The following is a 20,817-nucleotide window of genomic DNA, read 5'->3' as shown; positions in this document are numbered from 1 at the left end:
CACAGTGTTTTATACCCCCTGCCTCCCCTCCCCACAAAAAAAAACACAAACAAACAACCCAAGGGTTCTTAAAGAGACAAGAGCACAGAAGATGTCACCAGAAACTGTAAGAGAGCACAGAAAGTGGACACAGGGCTGGGGAAATCCGCGAAAGAGTCTCACCTCTCCTATTCCACCTTTTGCTCACTTTCCCCTCCGACATTTCCAGTGATGGAAAACTCATCAGTTGTAGTTCAGTCTGTTCTTTCTTAGGCAGGTTGGACTGGTAGACAAATGATCCTTACACCAGCCTGTAACTTCGCTCTTATAAGGCTCACACTCACTTTCGTGGTCATGAACTTTAGGTTCCTTCATAGTTGGGTGCTTACACCCGTCTGGAGCCCAAAACATATAGACCAGACCATGGAAAGTAAGAGAATCAGATGTCAAATCAGCATTTCTCCAGTTCAGAAAACAAAACAAAAGAACCCTAGCCTTGTCCCAAGTTCCTTCACACAGAAAACAACACAAGGATTAAATGCAAGTGGTACTCAAATACATAGGCAGTCGGAAAAGGCCCCTTATAATTAAGCGCATGTCTGCTGAAGACCCCTGAAGAGGGTGGCGAAGTCGGAGAAGAGACAGCGTGGGTGTTTTCTCAGTAGCCCTGGGTCATGTGAGTGACCATCCCTCCTTTACTTCCCACTGGACTCTCCTCACCCCCACCCATACCACATGCACTCACTTTTATTTTATTGGAGTAAAGGACTCCCTTTTGAATCAGAGAAAGCTACAGATCCTGATAGTTCAGGAAGCTTAAGGAGGGAGGAGGACAGACCACCAGTTCCTTTTGTTTGTCTGTGTCTACCTTGGCGCTCACTGGAGGAGGACACAGATGGGAACCAGTTGATCCTTTATGCTGGTGCTCATTGACAATGTGCATACAAATGGGGTGCTTTGTCTTTGGTCAAGATCAGGAGCTTTCTGTGGGGGTTTGTTATGTGACGATGATAAGGAACTTCAGGCAGAACTTCCACCTACTCTTACGGGACTTTAAGACTCAGCACTGGAATGGTATGGTTTTCCCAGAAACCCAGTCTCTGTGAGGAGAAGACACAGATCACAGCAATCCCATTGAATTATGGTGTTGGCAAAGAACATTGATGCTACAATGAGCTTTCCGAAGAATAAATCTGTTTTGGATAAAGTACAGCTAAAATAGTCAACAGAAGGGAGGCCAGAGAGATTCCATATCATGTACTTTGCACAAGTTACTCGGAGGGATTAGTCATTGGAGAAGGACAGCGTTGGTGAAGTTGAGGGTCAGTGAAAAAGGAGAAGACCCTCAACAAGACGAACTGAGACAGTGACCGCAGTAACGGGTTCAAGCACAGCTCTATGATGGGGATGGCACAGGACTGGAAAGGACTTTGTTCTGTTGTGTCTAGGGTTCCTTTGAGTTGGAACTGACTTGTAGGCACCTAATGGCAACAAGAAGTAACCCCGGTGATGTAGTGTTTACCCATTGGGTTGCTACTGTAAGGTCAGCAGTTCGAAACCACCAGCCCTCCTCGAGCAAAAGATGAGATTTCTACTCCTGAAAAGAGCTACAGTCTCAGAAACCCACAGGGACGGTTCTACCCTGTCCTATAGAGTCATGATGAGTCAGAATTGACTCTATGGCAGTGAGTTTGGTTAATGACAACAGCAGCACTCTGGTCTTGGATTTTGACATTGATAGAGTCTCTGGTGCTAGTTTTGACTTCAAACTCTGTTTTCCATGGGATTGTTCTAAATTCATTGCCAGTGAGTAGATTCCAACTCATAGTCACCCTATGGGCCAGAGTGTGACTGCCTCATTGGGTTTCTAAGTTTGTAATCTTTATGAAAGCAGACTTCCATGTCTTTCTCTTACAGAGACTTAACCACTGTGCCCTGGAGGCGCCTCAAGAGAGAAGACATGCCCATTTTATCGTCCATTATGGTATTCCCAGGATCTTGCCTAGTGCCAGGTCTGAGGCACCCAACACATTGTCTATAATAGCCTAGTTTTTATAGTGGATGGACAAATCAATAACTTGATACTTATGCTGAAGACTGGACAGCTTTGGAGAGAAACCATGCAATAGGTTTCCTCTTGAGGGACAGGGGGCAAAATGGTATCGTAAGCCCTGCACCAGACACACTTCAAAAGCAATTGATCACCAGTGGACCTTCTAACTTCCTGTGTTCCTAGGCCAACCCTATGAAAGAGCAGTGATTAATGTTCAATTCCTTGTTTCCCTCACTCTTCTTAACCTGGAGGAGCCTTCCCAGAACCAATCCACCTGAGACAGCCACTCAGCTTCACAGCATGAACAAAGAGGCTATCAGGGCCTACCTCTCAGCCAGGGATAGCTCTGAGGTGTTGTCATGGCAATGCGGAGTCAGGAGTCACTCACTGTGACTCTGACTTGACTATAAAAAGTGAATTCCTGCTTCCTTTTCTCTAAAGGGTCAGGTGAGACCTTCCCTGCTGTGGGGCAAGGGTGGGGGCAGTGATGGCTGGTGCAGGTGATTGGGCATGAGTCATTTCTGAGCTAGCCTGCCTGGGCTCCCAGGAAGGGGGGTACTCACAAAGCATCACCTGCCAAGACCAGGAAGCAGGGTGTGTTAGTCCGGGTAGATTAGAGAAACAAATCCATTGACACACATGTGTGTATAAGAAAGAGACTTATATACAAGAGCAATTGAACATTGAGTAAACATCCCAGCCCAGTCCAGATCAGGTCCATAAGCCCGATATTAGTTCAAATATCTGATACCAATCTATAAAGTCCTCTTCAGACTCATGAAACACATGCAATGAAGCCAAAGGCAGGATGATCGAGAGCCAGTGGGTAGAAAGTCTTTTGGTCCAGTGGCGTTATTAGCATCTCAGTGCTGGCAGGGGTCTCTCTGTGGCTTTTCTGGCTTCTGAGGTCTGGTTGCATCCATGTCTTGTCTTCTGCGGTATCTCCCAGGAAGTGGCAGAGAGAGAGGTGTCTTCTGCCTCCAAGGAGGAAGTACCAGATTTCCCAGAATTCTCAGGAGAAGGCCATGCCCACAGAAATCTCATTGGCTAACTTCAGATTGACAGCCTAGACTCCACCCCTACACTCTTAATCCTTAAATTGACACCAGATTAGGTGACTGCTCCACAGGGATTCACACACATAACCAGTCACGTCCTCGTCCAGATTCTCAGTGCCTAAAAAGTCCTATATCTAGTTTGAAGGTGACTTCTGAAGGAACTTGTGAGGTCACTTTGTTTATTCTGAGTCAGTGAGGTCTGACTAGGGAGTTGGCAAGAGTCCCCTTTTAACACCATCGGTAATAAACATGATAATGATAAAACTTTGAAAACACTTGTACAGGGCCTTCTTGGTGTCAGACATCGTTCCAAGGCACATGGTGCAGAGTTTGGGTTGACTACAGTTATGCATGAAAACCCAGTACCTGCTGTGTTATTTCCGGCTGCTGATGCCACCTCTGGCTTCTTCTAGTTCGTCTACTTGACTTCTGTTGCCATCCTAGAGTGGCTGGGCTTACTTCAACTCTGGACTTAGGACATGATTGTCGAGCTGCAGGGCCTAGCTCAGGGAAATCCCTAGAGCTGCCCTCCCATCCCCCTCTGCTATCACTCATGATATTGCCTCTGGACACACACATGGACTTCCTTCAGTACCAGACCGTACAGACTCCTCAGTAATGTTTCTGATCACTTTTAATCGTAGAATAATATGTGATAAATGTTGCTTTAAGTTGCTTCAGTATAATTATTTCTTAGATTATATGAACACTAACAATACAAATGTTTTACAAAATCTTTCTACAAGAATCACAACATTATTAGTTCCAACATCATTAGCATCTGAGAAGTCTTAATTTCTTTTTCTCCTCCCCCCTCCCTTTGCTTTTCAGAAACAGAGCTGTGGAGGCATCGTGGCTACATGGTGGGCTGTGGACTGTGAGGTCCATTAGTAGTTTGCCACTCCCAGAGGATCCCCAGGAGGAAGATAGGCTTTCTGTGCCCCAAAAGAGTTACAGTCTCAGAACCCCACAGGGGCAGTTCTAGCCTGTCCTATCGGGTCACTATGAGTCAGAATTGCCTTGATTGCAGTGAGTTTGGGCTTTTTTATTAACAGAGGTTCACACGTACTGATTACTGCACTGTCTTAGCTAAAACTCCAGGAAATGTAACAACATCATCTCACCACTAAGGAAACCGACTACGAAGCCACAGTACTGAAAGCATGCCCAGTAGTTGGGTGACAGTAACAGGACTGACTGGAGAACATGAGAAAGTTTCAAAAAGTAAGAATTTTAGCCTTGTTGGCTAAAGGCTTATCCCAAAATGTTTTGCTGTGATAACTAAGCATTTGGATATTTTTATTAAAAAAAAACAAACAAAAAAACTTCATGCTGGTATGCGGCACGAACATTTTATAGACCTTTTTTTTTGGTGTCATCTCCTCCGACAGTGTCACCCAGTGCTGTCTGAACCCTACCCCACCCCCACCCTGCCCTAGTGCTGCCCCTGACCAAAGTGGATATTTTACTACCTTATTCCTAGTTCTCCTGAGCAGTTCCCTGGCTCACCCTTCTATTCTCTGTGGGGCGACCCCTCCTTGGGAGATCAAAGTCCTGGGCTGGACCCCTGTCCTCATGGCCAGTGTTGCCCAGATTCATCTCAGAGAAGCCTCCAGGTTGCATTTGTGTCCCAACGCCAGGCTCAGCATAATGTCATTGACAGCTCAAGTAAGCAATTGGCCAATTTCCTTCGGGAACGTTTGAAATAAAAAACAGTTTGTCTGAATGGAGGAAATTGTGAGAGCCCCAAATGGAATTGCTTAAATTTATTGCTGGAGAGTTTTTACATATTGAGCCAAAGGCATATGTTTTTGGCTCTCGGTCTTGGGTTTCCAGGAGTGTCGCAGTGCACCAGAGATGGAGAGGCCGGGCAGGCACCAGAGTTGGCTGGTGGGAGTGTAAACCTTCAGCCTTGGGTTTGCCCCACGGCAGTGGGAAAGACTGGAATGTCAGGACGAGAAGGACTCCAGTCTCAGTCTTTCCCTTGGGAAGCAGAGTAGTATCCGTACCTCCAAAGAGGGTGCGGCCAAGACTTTGCAGCCTTAGTATCAGCCATGATTCTTAGCTGCGGGAGGGTCACAAGATGATCGTACCTACGACAGAATGAAGCATTGACTAGTGCCGCACCACCTTCATGATTGTTGTTTGGCTTGAGTCTCTTGTTGTGTTGTGCCTTCCGTCCTAGTGTGCCCATATTGGACAGTGTTCTGTTATCTTCCCTAAGGCTCTCATTGCCAAGTCTTTAGTCCTAGTCTGTCTTAATCTGGAAGTTCTGCTGAAACCTGTCCATCATGGGTGACTCTACTGGCGTTTGAAATACCAGTGGCATTGCTTTTAGCCCCACGGCAGCATCAAGCCCCCTGCAATGACAAACTGGTGGATGGGAAAGAAGGTAGTGGACATGGCTTTTCAAGTGGCCTTTTAGTCGTGGAGTGATAAGATCATGAGGTAGAAAACGACAGGGGTTCCAGAAAAGAACACCTCAAGATGTGTCTCCTGATTAAGATAGATAAGTGTTGATCTCAAGTTTTGGAAGATGCTGGGAAGGTTGGGGTGGTTTTTTTTCCCCTGGTCTTTCTTTCCCCCCCTATTGAAGCATTTTATTTTTATTTAGGTGAGAGTTTACAGAGCAAATTGATTTTCCATTTAATGATGAATACACATTTTGTTTTATACCATTGATTACAATCTTCACAATATAGCAGCACTCATCCCACTTCCTCCTTGTGCTTCCCATTTCCCTCCATCCTCTTTCCTATCACCTCTCCACTTCTGACTCGGCTCCAGAGCAAATGCTGTTCTCAGGTTTGAGCTCAGGTGGTTGGCTGTGCTAAGGAAAGGAGGATCTATCTAGTAGCTTTGCTCACTTTATAGGCCTGTCTATTGTTTGGCTGAAAGGGAAGTCACAGGGCAGAGCTCAGTCCAGGCTTGAAGGGTGGCTAAGGGGCATAGTATAGTGGGTTCAGCACATATCTATCCTATCCTATGATTTTTGAGTTTGGTTCCACATTTTTATCTTGCTCTATCCAGACTCATCTAAAGTGATGCTCCTTTCAGAGTGGTTGGGTGTTGCTGGGCATCATCCAAGTCTACTAGGCTCCAAGGTGTGGACGCTGGTGATCACGTGGGCCATTAGTCTTTTGGACTAATTGTTTCATATGCTTTTGATTCTCTTTATTCTTCTTTTCTTAGCTCCGCATGGGGAGACGGCAAGAGTTGCACATTGGGTGGTCACTCACAAGTTGTTAAGAACCCGGGGGCTACTCATCAATGTAAGCTCTAGAACATTTTCTTTGTGGAAGATGTGATAAAATTGCCCTTATTTGCTCTTTATCACTGATAGTACTTCTTGTCTAAAGCCTATTTTTAAAAATAAGATATGTATTTTTCTCTTCCTTTCAGTTTCAAATCATATGTGTTTTTGAATCTAAAACATACCTCTTATGGACAGCAGACAGTTGGGTCATGCTTTTCAAATCAATCTGACAATCTCTGATGTCTGTCTGTCTGTCTGTCTATCTATCTATCATCTATCTATCTATCTATTCTTTAACTTCTTAATTTGAATTGGATGAATGTTTACAGAGCAAATCCATTTTCTAACTTTAAAAAAATCATTTTATTGGGGGCTCTTATCACAATCCATACATTCATCCATTGTGTCAAGTACATTTGTTGCCATCATCATTCTCAAAACATTTTTTTTCTACTTGAGCTCTTGGCATCTGTTCCAAATCCCCCCGCTTCTTTCCCCACCCTCCTTCCCTCAAGAATCCTTTATAATTTATAAACTATTATTATTTTTTCATGTCTTACACTGACCGATGCCTCCCTTCACCCACTTTTCTGTTGTCTGTTCCCCAGGGAGGAGTTTATATGTAGATAATTGTGATCAGTTCCCCCTTTCTCTCCCACCTTCTCCTTCCTCTCGTAGTAGCACTACTCTCATTATTAGTCCTGAGGGGTTATATCTATCCTGGATTTCCTGTGTTTCCAGTTCCTATCTGTACCAGTGTACATGCTCTGGTCTAGCCAGATTTGTAAGGTAGAATTGGGGTCATGATAGTGGGAGAGGGGACGGGCAGGAGGAAACATTAAAGAACTAGAAAAAAGTTGTATGTTGCATTGGTGCTATGCTGCACCCTGACTGGCTCATCTCCTCTACACAACCCTTCCATAAGGGGATGTCCAGTTGCCTGCAGATGGGCTTTGGGTCTCCACTCTGCACCCCACATCATTCACAATGATATGATTTTTTGTTCTTTGATGCCTGATACCTAAACCTATTGACACCTGATGATCATACACGCTGGTGTCTTCTTCCATGTGGGCTCTGTTGCTTCTCAGCTAGATGTCCGCTTGTTTATCTTCAAGCCTTTAAGACCCCAGACACTGTACCTTTTGCTACCAGGCACCATAAGCTTTCTTCACTGCATTTGCTTATGTGCCTGCTTTGTCTTCAGCGATCATGTTGGAAAGGTGACCATCATAGAATGCCAGTTTAATAGAACAAGAATTCTTCCACTGAGGGAGTACTTGAGTGGAGGCCCAATGTCCATCTGCTCTCTTAATACTAAACCTATAAATATACACACATAGATCTATTTCCCCATCATCATATATAAATATATTTACATATGTACGTGCCTGTAGTTAGACTTCTATAAATGCCCTTTGCCTCCTAATTCTTTCTTCTACTTCCTTTTACTTTCCTCTTGTCCCACTATCATGTTCAGCCTTCATTTGGGTTTCAGTAGTTCCTCTGGGTTACATTGCCCTTGATCAAGCCCTAACAGGCCTCCTATAGTCTCCTCACCATCAATTTTGGATCATTTGTTATTCCCTTGTCCCTGGGTTTGTTAACACTCACTTCCTTTCACCTGCCTCCCCCTCTCCCATGTCGCCTTGGAATGGTCGGTCCTGTTGTTTTCTCCTCCAGATTGTTTATCCCACTTATCTTATCTAGTTAGTATTGCAGAGATAATAATTTGGTTTTTGATGTTTTCTTTTGTTGCTTTGTTTTGTTATGTCTTGTTTTTTGTCCATTTTCTATTTAACAATTCTTACATATTTTTTGTGCCCTTGATTGTATAATCCCTACTGTGTTAGACTAGGTTCTTAAGAGAAGCAAAACTAGTGATGTTTGCATGTATAGATAGAGAAACTTATATCAAGAAATGACTCACACCACTAAAGAAGTGGGTTAAATCCAGTCAGGTTCAAGTCCTTGTGTCAGATGGAAGTTGAAGGCTTCTCCTGATTTCTGTAGCTCAAGGAGATTATGAACAGGAAGATGAAGCAGGAAGACCACAGACAGGTTGGTGAATACTGAGCTGAATGCATCCAAGGTCGGCAGTCTGCTGATGACTCCTGGAGTCAGCAGGCAATGTAACGGGTCAATGAACCAGATTCAGGATCTAAATCTAGCCTTGGAAATCAGCCTATTTCCACACCGTAAGCTTATACTAGGAGTAGGCCACAGTCAATATGAAACCTCCCTTAATTGTGTCAAGACTGTGACAAGATTAAAAACAAACCAAACTCAATGCCATCAAGTTGAAGTCAACTCTTAGCGAAGCTATAGGACAGGGTAGAACTGGCCCTGTGAGTTTTCAAGATTGTAACTGTTTATGGAAGTAAAACGCTTTGTCTTTCTCAAAGAGTGGTTAGTGGTTTTGAACTGCTGGCCTTGTGGATCATAGCCCAATGCATAGCTGTGCTGCCAGGGCTCTAGGTGACCAGATTCAGGAAGTCTCCTCTCCTCATTAATACTTGACTGCTTCTGAGAGGATCCTATCATGAAGCTGACCACACTATGTTAATTAGATCATACCATGAGAGAATCTGGACCCACCCAAAGTGACATAACATCTAACTATCATACCTACAAAGTAATACCACTTAAATGACTTTCTCCCTGTTTCCTGTTTCTATGCTTCCTTCTTCCTGAACCACCTGAGCTTTGTCCTTGGGGAAGCCCTGCCTTTTATCTCTTGTGGTTGATTATTCTAAGGTGTACGTATCTTAGAATAATGGTGTCATGATTCACCTTATGGGCTTTTATATTGTTTGGCTGACAATTGAGCCACAGGGGTGAGATCATTTCCAGACCAATGGCTTATCCGGTGACTATGGATTAGAGTCTCTAGGGTTCCACCAGTCTCTAAGTTACTAGTAAGATTTTCTTGATTTGGGTTCTGTTTTCTTAGTGATTTTGAGCTTTGTTCCATAATTTTCTGATGCTGTAGACTTCCATTCAAGTTAACATGCGTGTACAGTATTTGTAGCCCAGCAGAAGAATGTAGAAGAAGGGCATGGACAGGTTATCAGCAGACTTGTGATCTAGGCTGAGTTTGCCAGTCATCGCTTTTCCTCTCTAGGCCTCCATTTTTCTGTCAAATGAGGGTGTTGGATTCTAATCATCGGAGGTCTTGCCCAGCTTTAACGTGCAGTGGTTTGAACCTTTGTGCTGATCACAACCTACAGCCTTCTTTCTTTCTGTCTCTCTCTTCAAAGATAACTAACATGTTTTATACACTTGAGTTCCTGGTGGTACAAACTATTAAGCTTTCAGTTACTAACCTAAGTCTGTCAAGTTGAACTCATCCAAAGGAGCCTCAGAAGAAAAGCCTGGTGATCAACTTCTGAACGATGACGGCCGTTAAAAAACCCCCGTGGAGCTCACGTCTACTCTGAATTGACTCAATGGCAATGGCTTATTTATTTATTTGCTTATTTATTTCACACACATTGAAGCACTCCTCATTGCAATGGCGACCTCATTTCGATATCCTGAGTGGGTGCATCCAGGCACAGCGGGAAAAGCGTGAAGCTAGGAGTCAGTCAGATCTTGGCACAAGTCGGGGTTCACTGTGACCTTGGGCAAGTTACTTGTCCTTTTTGACCTCCACTCTCTTTATCTCAGTGTAGGAGTACTGCTGGGAGGATGAAATAGCCAGCATCATAAATCATCCAGGAACTGGCTGAGCACATGCAGGTGCTTACCCAGGAGGAATTTCCTTCTTTTTCTTGTGCTCAGGACTAAGTGACCCATATCACCTATGGCACTGACCCTGCCTTGATTTTAAGTATTATCTGCTTAAGCACTTCAACGCTAATGAGGAAGCGTTACCTCTCCTGATATCCTCTTAGCAACTGGATAAGAGATTCTTAGACTAGATGAAAGGTGTGCTTGAACAGTTACTTTGATAAACAGTTGGGTTGGGGGTTGGGTGAGACCCCTCTGGATTGTCCTTAAGTACAATAGATGACAGCTAAACTTCCACTTCAAAAGAGCAGTTCCTAGTCTTTACAGGATGCTGGTCTTGCTGAGTCCAGGGCCTGGCTGGAATGTGAGTCTGGGAACAGAGTGGCATTGCTCTCAACAACAGTGGAGAAGGGTATTTGTAGGGCTAGGGGAACTGCCAAATGTTGAAACAAGAGAAGAGAATTTAGGGAAAACATTTCATGGGGACTTTAAGTAAGCAGTCATCTCTCTTGTATCAATACACATGTACAGCAATGCTCTATCACATGGAAACTCAGGCATCCCAACATGCAGATGTGCAGTTACATAGACTCATGTGAAGGAATCTCCATGCATGTGTGCATATGTGTGTATATGAACACATGTGCTCTGACACGTAAGGCAGCTACCTCCAAGTCTTATGGGCACTCAGTCTGTTGTATTCCTTCCCTTTTTTGCTTCCCCGCATCCCATGCAGCCTGGCTGGGGTCAGATGGCTCTGTCTGTAGAAGTTGGGCTCAGAGCCTTGCACTGGCTTCACAGAATAATGCAAAATGCTGAAGTATATAGACATCGTGATATTTCTTGCTCAGCTGCAGTTGATGCTCTGAATGATAACATCTTTTTCCCGTTTATAGAAGTCATATGCTCGATCGTTACTCTGCACCAGGTTCTGTGCTAGGCACTGGGAATATAACCCCAAATCCATGACTGTTGAGGTGCTTGTGACCCATATAGCACTTGTAGGACAGAGTAGATCTGCTCCCCAGGGCTCCAGAAGCTGTCATTCTTTATGGAAGCAGACTGTCTCCCTCAAAGCAGCCAGTGGGTTTGAAACACTGACCTTTCAGTTAACAGCCCAGCACTTAACTGGGCATATGACAATGAGAAAATCAGGTGCAAACTTTCTTCTCTCCACTCATTGAGTTTATATTGTTTGGGACATGCGATGGGTATCATGTTTGGGGTGTTCTGAAAGTGAATGACAAGCGGATAGGCTCTTTACTTGAGCATCTGAAAGGGACTCAGACTGTGTGGAGCAAGGACTAGGAATGGGAAATGACAGAAGACAAAACAAGAAATGGAGACAGGCTAGAGCGCAGCGAGATGGCAACCTGTGCTCAGGGATTCAAATTTCACCTGCAGGCCCACTAGGAGCCAAGGAAGAGTATTTAAGTAGACAAGCAGAGCAATAACCTGCTCGGTTTTGCTTGCTAAAAATATTGCGTGGGCTTCAATATAGATTTTGAGTGCTTCCCCTAAAGCCAGGGTCCTCTTAGAGAGCCCAGGACAAAGACAGCACCTAGCCAAGACTGGTCACAGAAAATGGGTTGATTTTCCCCTCAGACCCTTGACTTTGTGTGTGCAGTCTGAGGCTTTGCGGTGGCAACATAACATTTCTCATTTTAGGAGATGCCGTTCTAATGAGCATTTACTACATCACTAGAATTTGCCAGGCTGGGTTGAGTCATTTCATGCTCACAGCAGCCTTATGAAGCACACAAAACAAATCTCCCTGTAGAGATGAATAGAAGGAGGAAGAGGCAGGAGCATGATGTTGGGCCAGCCCGACCAGATTCTCAGTACTGAGCTTGCCTTACCCAATTTCATCTGAACAGCTACAAAATAGGAATTGATATCTTCATTTTAAGAAGGAAACTAACTCTGGAGATGAAGTGGTTCGTTCAAGGACATCTACTTGGTGACTGATATGATTGGGATTGTATTCCAATTCTTGGCCTGCAAGTTTAGTTCGTTCTACAAGATCGTTTGCTGACAAGTTAACAGAAACCCTTTTCTTGCCTGGGAATCATCCCAGGTCCTGGGTGCCACCTGGGTAAGCACAATGAAGCTTAGACAAGGGCAACTAGAGTGGCATAGGGTATCCTCAGGGGAGCGCTTAGGGGTCGATGGGGAGTGGGAATTCTCCCTAGCTGCTCAGGGGTGGCATGGCCTCCTATACACTTTTGTAGTCCCCAGAGATCGTCTGCAGGGATAGAGGGTACAGGCCACAGGAGCAGGGATGCACACAGGCCACATCCACTGTCATCCCAAACTTTAGGCCTCTTAGGGTCCGTGGCTGAGAGAAAAACTAGAGGCATCTTGCTGTGTCAAAAGGCCACAGAATTGGGAGTCAGAATTCTCTTGGATTTAAATCTACGCTTTCTTATTTAGAATTCTTAGGATGCTGGGGCATGTGCCTTGAGTGTAGCATAATGGCAAAGAGCACAACCCTGGAGTAAGGCTGCTTGGGTTCGGATCTCAGCTCTGCCTCTTCCAGGACTCTTTTGTGTTGGCATTTCTTCCTCTGCAGCCACAGTGCACTCAAGTACGGTGGCTATTCATGAAAAAACAAAGTGCAGTAGTTCGGTACCCACCTGTTGTACTTGCTTAATATACGGTAACTATTATAACCCTTCATCGGAAAGGCACATCTGTAAAATAAGGGCAATTACGCCCTCGGCATAAAGTTTGGAGGGAGGTTTAGGAATTGAATGGCAACTTGTGTGTAAGGTATCACAATGACTACCTGTACAGTGCGTCCCATTGCATCGCTGAGAAAACAGAGCTCAGCTAGGTTGCAGAAAGCAACCGGTGGTAAGTAGTGCAGCCAGGCCAACCGTGGTCATCTCTGACCACCACCCACCACCACTTCTAGACTTCTCTTCCCATCTCTCTCCACGTCCTCCTCCTTCTGCACCTGTGGTCGACTCGGCTCAGGTCTCTGTCTCCGTGCTTGACCTTGCATCTGTGCCCACCTGGATCTCTGTGAGAGAAATCACCAGATGTTTTCACCAAGTGCACATATTGACTCAGGATTCTCCAGGCTGGTCCTTTGCTTTGCCAATCCTTTAGGGAGTAGCTTAGATTGTGTTTGCTGCTGCACACCCCTCTCTGTCTGCATGCTGGGCTGCTGGTAGAGTCATCAAATAACACAATTCATCTTCTCCCCAGACAGCAGTCCCCCATTACTTCACTTGATCAATCACACAAGTCTTTTGAACTGAGTTATCCCTGCCCTGATCACAAAGGGTAATGAGGGGTGAGTTCTGCTTTGTTATAATTTCAACCACAGAGCCTTACTTCAATTAGATTTTCAAGTCACCTCGACAAAGCAGAAGTTCTTGCTAGAGACGGTGAGATGGGATGAAAGGAGACTTCTCATTGCCTTGAAATTCATGCCTCTCTGTGTCCCTAAAATTGGCCACAAGGAGATTGGAGTCACACAGTTTTAATACATTGTTGTCAAATGAGGGAGCCTGGGGTGTTTGGAGATGAATTACCCTCTACTCAAGTCCCTTTGGATACCAGAAGTCAACCTTGACCTTCATAGCTCTCTCTATTGTCCTGTTCCCCTTCTCAGCAAAACTCCTCTTGAGTTACCAGTCTTGATCTCCACGTACTGCCCCCTCTTTCTCTTTTGGGCTCACCCAACTCAGACTTCTGTCCTTATTCTCCCACTGAAATAACTTTCTCCAAGGTCACCATTGTTGTTTTACCTACTCACTAATCTCAGGAACCATATCCCGTGACTTCTCAGCAGTAAGTGACATTGCTGATGACACCCTTTCTGGAAAGAGTTCTTCCCTTGGTTCTGGGTCATCTGCTTCTTTGGATTGTCTTCCTACTTGATTGGCTTCTCCTTTTTCTGTCTCTTCCCAACAAACAAACAAACACCCAACTCACTGTCCTGGAGTCCCTCTGACTCCCAGTAACCCTGCAAGACAGGGTAGAAGTGCCAGGGGGTGTTTCTGAGTCTGTAACTCTCTGTGGGAATAGGAAGCCTTGATTTTCTCCTCATTCTTTTCAGGTTCATCTAATGGTCCCAACTGCAGGCGCGTTTTCTCCTGTTTCTTTACATTCACCCCCTGCATGGCCTCACCCAGTAGGGTGGTTTTAAATAGCACCTGGATACCAACTCCTCTAAAATGTACATCTTGAACCTCCTCCCCGCAGCCCCCTAGTCTCATGTTTTCCTCCTTAATCGACTTCTCCACATGAGCACTTCAAATTCAACATGTTCTGCATACACCAAACGGGGGGTGTTTCCTTTCACAGTTGCTCCTTCATGTTGTGAGTGGAACCTCATTGTCTCTACTTCGGCCAAGTATCCTGGCATCATCCTTGCTCCTTTGCTTTCCCTCACAGCCTGCCCTCAGCTCATGGAAATGCATCACTGCTTTCCAAATATGTCCTACGCTTGTCTTTTTCAATATCTCCAAAGCTACTGCTTTAGTGACCCTCATCTTTTGCCTGAGGGATGAGAGAAACCTCCCACTGGCCTCCCTGCCTCCACAATTGCCCCTTCCTTCCTTTCTACCTTCCTTCCTCCTTCCCTCTTCCTTTCCAGAGAAAGCATGATCTTTAAAAAAAAAAAAAAAAGTTAGTTGACAGTACTCATTCAACTCTCATTTTCCAAAGATTCCCCATCTCTCACTGCCACGGAGTCAATTCTGACTCATAGCAACCCAGTAGAACAGAGTAGAACTGCCCCTGTGGGTTTCTGAGAGCAGAAAGCCATGTCCTCCTCTCTCAGAACTGCTGGCAGCTTCAAACCGTGCACCCCGGCTCATTACGCCCCATCTCAGAAGGAAATAGAAGCCTTTAGCATGATTTTCAAAGCATCCCATGGCCGGGCAGTGTTTCCAGTCTCATTGCTTGCCTACCCTACTTCCTTGCGATCTGCCTAGTGCCTAGAATGTTTACTTGACTTTAGACTCAATTGACTTTAAACATGTGACAGAATGAATCAGCATCTTAAGAAGATAGAGACCTGCCATGAGGGATGAAAAAATAACCAAGTCCAATTAAGAGAACGAGGCAGTAGTTTCTAAAGAAAATTGTATCTCGATCAATGATATTGAACCGTTTGAAAATACCATGCTTTAACTAGCAGGAAGGAGTTGGCAACTGGTCAAAGAGCAAGAAATGGCAAGATCTTTTCTGTTCTACACCTAGAAGTGAGGTAGATACGTATTGTAGCCTAGTGGGAAATGTGAGCCAGTCTGAGTCTAAAACCTGATCCTCTGGTTGATGCAACTCTGGCCTACTCACATCACCTTTCGGCATTTCCCTTTCCCTTTTCTAAAAATGGTAATAATTAGACTATCTGCCTCATAAGGTTGCTGTAAGAATTATATGAGTCATTCATGTAAAGCATGTATAATCGGGACTCCCATGATTCGTACTTAATTGGAGAGGCAGTATAATATTAGTAAAGAATTTAAAGTCTACAGCCAGACCGTCTGGGTGCATATCTGAGCTCTGTCACATACTGGCTGCATGATCCTAAGAAAATCACTTAATACCTTCATCTTCACTTTCTCTTGTTTAAAATGGAAGCAACAGTTCTCAACAGGTGTAGTGAGGATGCAATGAATTAATATTTGTACAATGTTTCGAGCAGAGACTAGCATGGTATACAGGCCATGTCATGTTTCTGTGGAACCAAATGGCTTAATGGTCATGACATTCAGTGTAAGTGTTAGAATAAATGGGGAATTGAGCCTAGTCAAGAGTTCTGGTTGGTGGTGTACTGGTTAAAGCACTTGACTGCTAATGAAAAGGCTGGCAATTTGAACCTACCAATGACTCAGTGGGAGAAAGATGCGATAGTCTGCGTCTGTAACGATGTGCAGTCATGGAAATACTGTGGATCAGTTCTTTTTGGTCTTCCTGAATCTCTGTGCATCAGAATCGGTGGGACAGCAGTGTTCGGTTGTTTTCGGTAAACTAGCCAAACGGGCACATAGCCATAGAATGGTTAAGCACAAGACTTGAACTTTAGGTTTCTAGTATGTAAATTAGAATGATCTCTTGGAGTTTGGATCAATCAGGTATTGCTGCAATTGTTGTTTTTAGGTCCATTGAGTTGGGGCCTGATGCAAAACAGAATGAAAAACTGCCTGGTCCTGCACCATCCTCACACTTTTCCCATGGATGTGCCCGTTGATGCAGCCACGGTGTCAGGCCGTCTCCCTGAGGGTCCTTCCTCCTTTTTGCAGCCCCTCCGCTTTATCAAACATGATGTCTTTCTCCAGGGACTGTTTTTCTCCTGGCAACATGTCTAAAGCATATAAGAAGAAGTCTTGCTATCCTTGCCTCTAAGGGACACCGTGGCCTGACTTCTTTCAATCCAGATTTCTTTTGTTCTATTAGCAGTTTGTGGTGCTTTCAACAGTCCTCTCCAGGACCACAGTTCAAATGCATCGTTCTTCTTTGGTCTTCCTTATTCAATGTCCAACTTTCCCATGAACAGGATGCAATGAAGAATACCATGGTTTGGGTCCAATAAACATCCTTGTTGTTCAATACTCTAAAGAGGCCTTGGGAAGCAGATTTACCCAATGCAACACATCTTTTGATTCTTGGCTGCTGCTTCCATGAGCATTGATTGAGGATACAAGAAAGACAAAATTCTCGCAACTTCAACCTTTTCTCCATTTGTCATGATGTTACTTATAGGTCAAGTAGTGAGGGGTTTGGTCTCCCTTACAATGCACTGTAATTCACACTGAAGCTACAGTCCTTGATCTTCATCAGGAAGTGCTTCAAGTGCTCCTCACTCTCAGCAAGCAAGCTTGTGTCATCTGCATAACGAAGGTTATTAATCAGCCTTCCGCTAATCCTGATGCCACATTCTTCTTCGTATAATCCAGCTTCTCTGATGATTTGCTCAGCATGAAGACTTAACAGGAATGGTGATAGGATGCCACCCTGATGCGTACCTTACCTGATTTTAAACAATGCAGCATTTCCTTTGTTCTGTTTTCACAACTGCCTCTTGATCCATACACAAGTTCTGAATGAGCGCAGTGTTCTGGAATTCCCATTCTTCTCAAGGTCATCCACAGTTTATTATGGTCCACACAATTGAATGCCTTTGCACAGTCAATGAAACACAAATAAACATCTTTCTAGTATTCTCGCCACTTCAGGGCTGTCTCGTCTGGACTGTGCGGGACCTGCGACCTCACCTTTCGTTCCTTACAGCATGCTCTGTTGGACCCTGGGTGCGTCGCGTGGAAGAGCCCCCTCACCCGGGACGAACCCTGCGGGAGCCTCCGACCATCCTTGAGGAGGATGACCGAGGCACTATGGGCCACGCGCTGTGTGTCTGCTCGTGTGGAACTGTCACCATTGACAACAAGCACTACCTCTTCATCCAGAAACTGGGGGAGGGGTGAGTGTTTGGAAATCACTTAGCCGCACCCCAGGTTGTGGTGATTGAAGGACACATGACAGGGGTGGGCAGGTTTATCTCCAATCCCCCTGAGATGGAGTCAAGGCCTGAGTCAAGAAAGTAAGTTCTGGAGCCAGGCCTCCAAGATGAGATTCGTCTTGCGTGACCTTGGTAAGCCACGGTTTGATTGTAATGCGTGGTGAGGATACTGATCATGTCTCCGGGATGGAGTTGTGGGCATTTACATGAGATAATGCATACGAAACGCCTAGCACCCGGCCCATAAACACCTGATGCATGTCAGCTCTTATTGATAGGCGTTGAGCATCCGCCAGGCACAGAGCACTGTGCTGTGACAGCAGGACTGTGGCCCCGTATTTGGGGGGGTGCAGGGTAGTCATCATGCCATGTCTTGGATGGGTTTCTACTAAATGGGGACTTCAGCCCCAGGGCAGTCTGGGCCCAGGCATGGCAGGAGATGACCGTGGCCCTTCACTGACCCCTTTGGCCTGCAGTGGGTTCAGCTATGTGGACCTAGTGGAGGGGTTACACGATGAACACATCTACGCCCTGAAGCGGATTCTGTGTCACGAGCAGCAGGACTGCGAGGATGCCCAGCGAGAGGCGGACATGCATCACCTCTTCCACCACCCCAATGTCCTTCGCCTGGTGGCTTTCTGTATGAGGGAGCGGGGCTCCAAACAGGAGGCCTGGCTACTGCTCCCCTTCTTCAAGAGAGGGACGCTGTGGAGCGAGATCGAACGGCTAAAGGACAAAGGGAGCTACTTGACTGAGGAGCAAATCCTGCCACTGCTGCTGGGCATCTGCAGAGGCCTGGAGGCGATTCATGCCAAGGGTTATGCACACAGAAACCTGAAGCCCACCAATATCCTGCTTGGAGATGAAGGGCAGCCCATTTTAATGGACTTGGGTTCCATGAATCAGGCAAGCATCCAGGTGAAGGGCTCCCGCCAGGCCTTAGCCCTGCAGTACTGGGCATCCCAGCGGTGTACCAACTCCTACCGGGCTCCAGAGCTCTTCTCCGTGCAGAGCCACTGTGTTATTGATGAGCGGACTGACGTCTGGTCCCTAGGCTGTGTGCTGTATGCCATGATGTTTGGGGAAGGCCCTTATGACATGGTGTTCCAGAAAGGGGACAGTGTGGCCCTGGCTGTGCAGAATCAACTCAGCATCCCACCAAGCTCCAGGCATTCTGCAGCGCTGCACCAGCTGCTGGCTTGCATGATGATTGTGGATCCGCAGAGGCGCCCTCGTGTTCCTGCCCTCCTCAGCCAGGTGGAGGCACTGCAGCCCGTGCCTCCTGGGCAGCACAGCACCCAGATCTGAAGCGAGAAAGGAGACCCTTGTGCCTTGGACAGAAGCTCCTACGCCTCTTCAGAACCTCCATCCAGTGTGCCCAGGACTGCTCTAACTGGGGACAGGAAGGAGGGGGACAGTCATCTCCGTCCCGCACCTATACTCTGGCCTCCAAGGGCAAACCACCGGGCAAGGTGCCAAACTGAGATGGGCCGAGACACAGGGCCGGGTCGGGTGGGGAGAAGGGAAGCTTATGAAAAATGGTAGGTGGCTCTGAGCAGGACTGCTGAGTGCACATCACGGTGGGCCTCCAGCCTGGGAGCAGAGTGCATTTGTCCACAGAATAAAGCGAAAGCCGGCTGGAAAAAGAAATAATGCAGTGGATGGCTTTAACAAACAGAAACTCGTTTTCTCATACTTTAGAAGGCTAGGAATCTGAACTTCGTGTGCAGCTCAGGGGAAGACGCTCTGTCACTCTGGAGGAAGGTCCTTGTCTTTTTAGCGCTGCTTCCTGGCTGGGTGGAGAGCTCCTTATATTTTGGCATCTATTTTCGCTCCATCTCTATTTTCTTAATCTGCTTCTTTCACGCATATTTTGTCAGGGATTGACTCATGGCACAGTCTACACTAATCCTCTTTCATGAATATCACAAACAACTCATTCCCAATTGAGCTTATAACCACAAGGGTAGAGGTTGGGCTTGATAAGGTCTTCTGGGAGGGTCCTTACCTTCATCCTGCAACAGGAGTCCTTCTTCTGACTTACAGGAAAGCGTGAAGTTAATGAATGTCAGACTTTGGTGCTCTTGGAGAATTCATTCGCCATCAGGCTATGCGATACAAAGGGGGGCAGGACCAGGTGCGGCCCTGTCCCGGTCAGGTTTATTGTTAGTAAAGGAAAAGGAAACAGGACTAAACCAGGTGCTTTCAAGTTGGTTCTGACTCAGGGCGACCCCGTGTCTGCCTGCGCTGCGCTCTGCGGGATTTTTAAGGCTGCGATCCCTTTGGAACAGGATGCTAGATCGTTCTTCTCTGAAGGGTTTGTAATAAAGTAGACAGTCATCAATTAAATAATTACCCATATTAGAAAACACCCAACAACAACAAACAAACAAACTCCTGTCGTGGAATAGATTCTGACTCATAATGAGACCAAAGGAGAGACTAGAGCTTCCTCTATGGGTTTTCTGGGACTATATCTTTACCAGAAAAGTGAGACTGGTGATTCTGAACTGCTGGTCTCGTGGTCGGCAGTCCAATGTGTAACCCACTCCATCATCAGGGATCCCCTAAAGGCCCCACCCACACAAGCCGAAGGGTGTGGAGTGCTTTCAGAGGAAGGAATGTGGACTACGGTAGCTTGGAACAGAGGGTTTGATCTAGACTAAAATGAAACAAAACCAAGCAAAAGCACTTTCAATTGAGTTGATCCTGACTCAGTGACCACATGTTTGTCAGAGCGGAACTGAGCTCCAAAGGGGTTTTAGTGGCTAATTTTCACAAGTCGATTAGTAAGTGTTTCTTCCAAAGGGCCCTGGGTGGCCTTGAACCACCAGCCTTTGAATGTTAGCTGCTTACAAGGCTAGTCAAAGGAAATGGCATTTGATTGGACATCTGAAGGCCATTTAGGCATTTGCCAGTCAAATGTTGGGGATGGAGAAAGTGTCTCAAATTCACTAATGTCCAGTCAATGACAGCACAAGGCAACCCTCATAGGGCAGATGGAGCAGAACCAGCCCTGTGAGTTTTCCATAACTTTCATGAGAGTAGAAAGCCTCATCTGCCTTCCATGGAGCAGCTCGTGGTTTCAAACTGTTGACTTTGCTGTTACCAGCCTAATGTGTAACTGACCATGCCACCGTGGGATTTATTGGTGTTCTTCAGGCTCAAGTATCCAGTTTCCTGTCTCAGGCCTTTTGCATTTGCTATTTCTTTGGCTTGGAAAGTCCTTTTGTACATACAATGAGATGGCTTGCTCTTT

The 20,817-nt window shown here is 45.8% G+C and overlaps 1 protein-coding gene across 1 annotated transcript; it reads left to right on the top strand.

The window, feature by feature from the left end:
• The first annotated feature begins 986 nt into the window (after positions 1 to 986).
• Positions 987 to 18,936, top strand: LOC142422994 (serine/threonine-protein kinase 16-like). The gene is made up of 3 exons (XM_075528208.1): positions 987 to 1,053; positions 17,330 to 17,519; positions 18,035 to 18,936. The coding sequence occupies exons 1-3, from the start codon at positions 987 to 989 to the stop codon at positions 18,864 to 18,866; spliced, it is 1,089 nt and encodes a 362-aa protein (XP_075384323.1). The 3' UTR covers positions 18,867 to 18,936.
• Positions 18,937 to 20,817: the final 1,881 nt, after the last annotated feature.

This window comes from Tenrec ecaudatus, chromosome 1, assembly GCF_050624435.1.
Source record: "Tenrec ecaudatus isolate mTenEca1 chromosome 1, mTenEca1.hap1, whole genome shotgun sequence".
NCBI lineage: Eukaryota > Metazoa > Chordata > Mammalia > Afrosoricida > Tenrecidae > Tenrec > Tenrec ecaudatus.
This window is presented reverse-complemented; position numbering and strand designations above follow the sequence as displayed.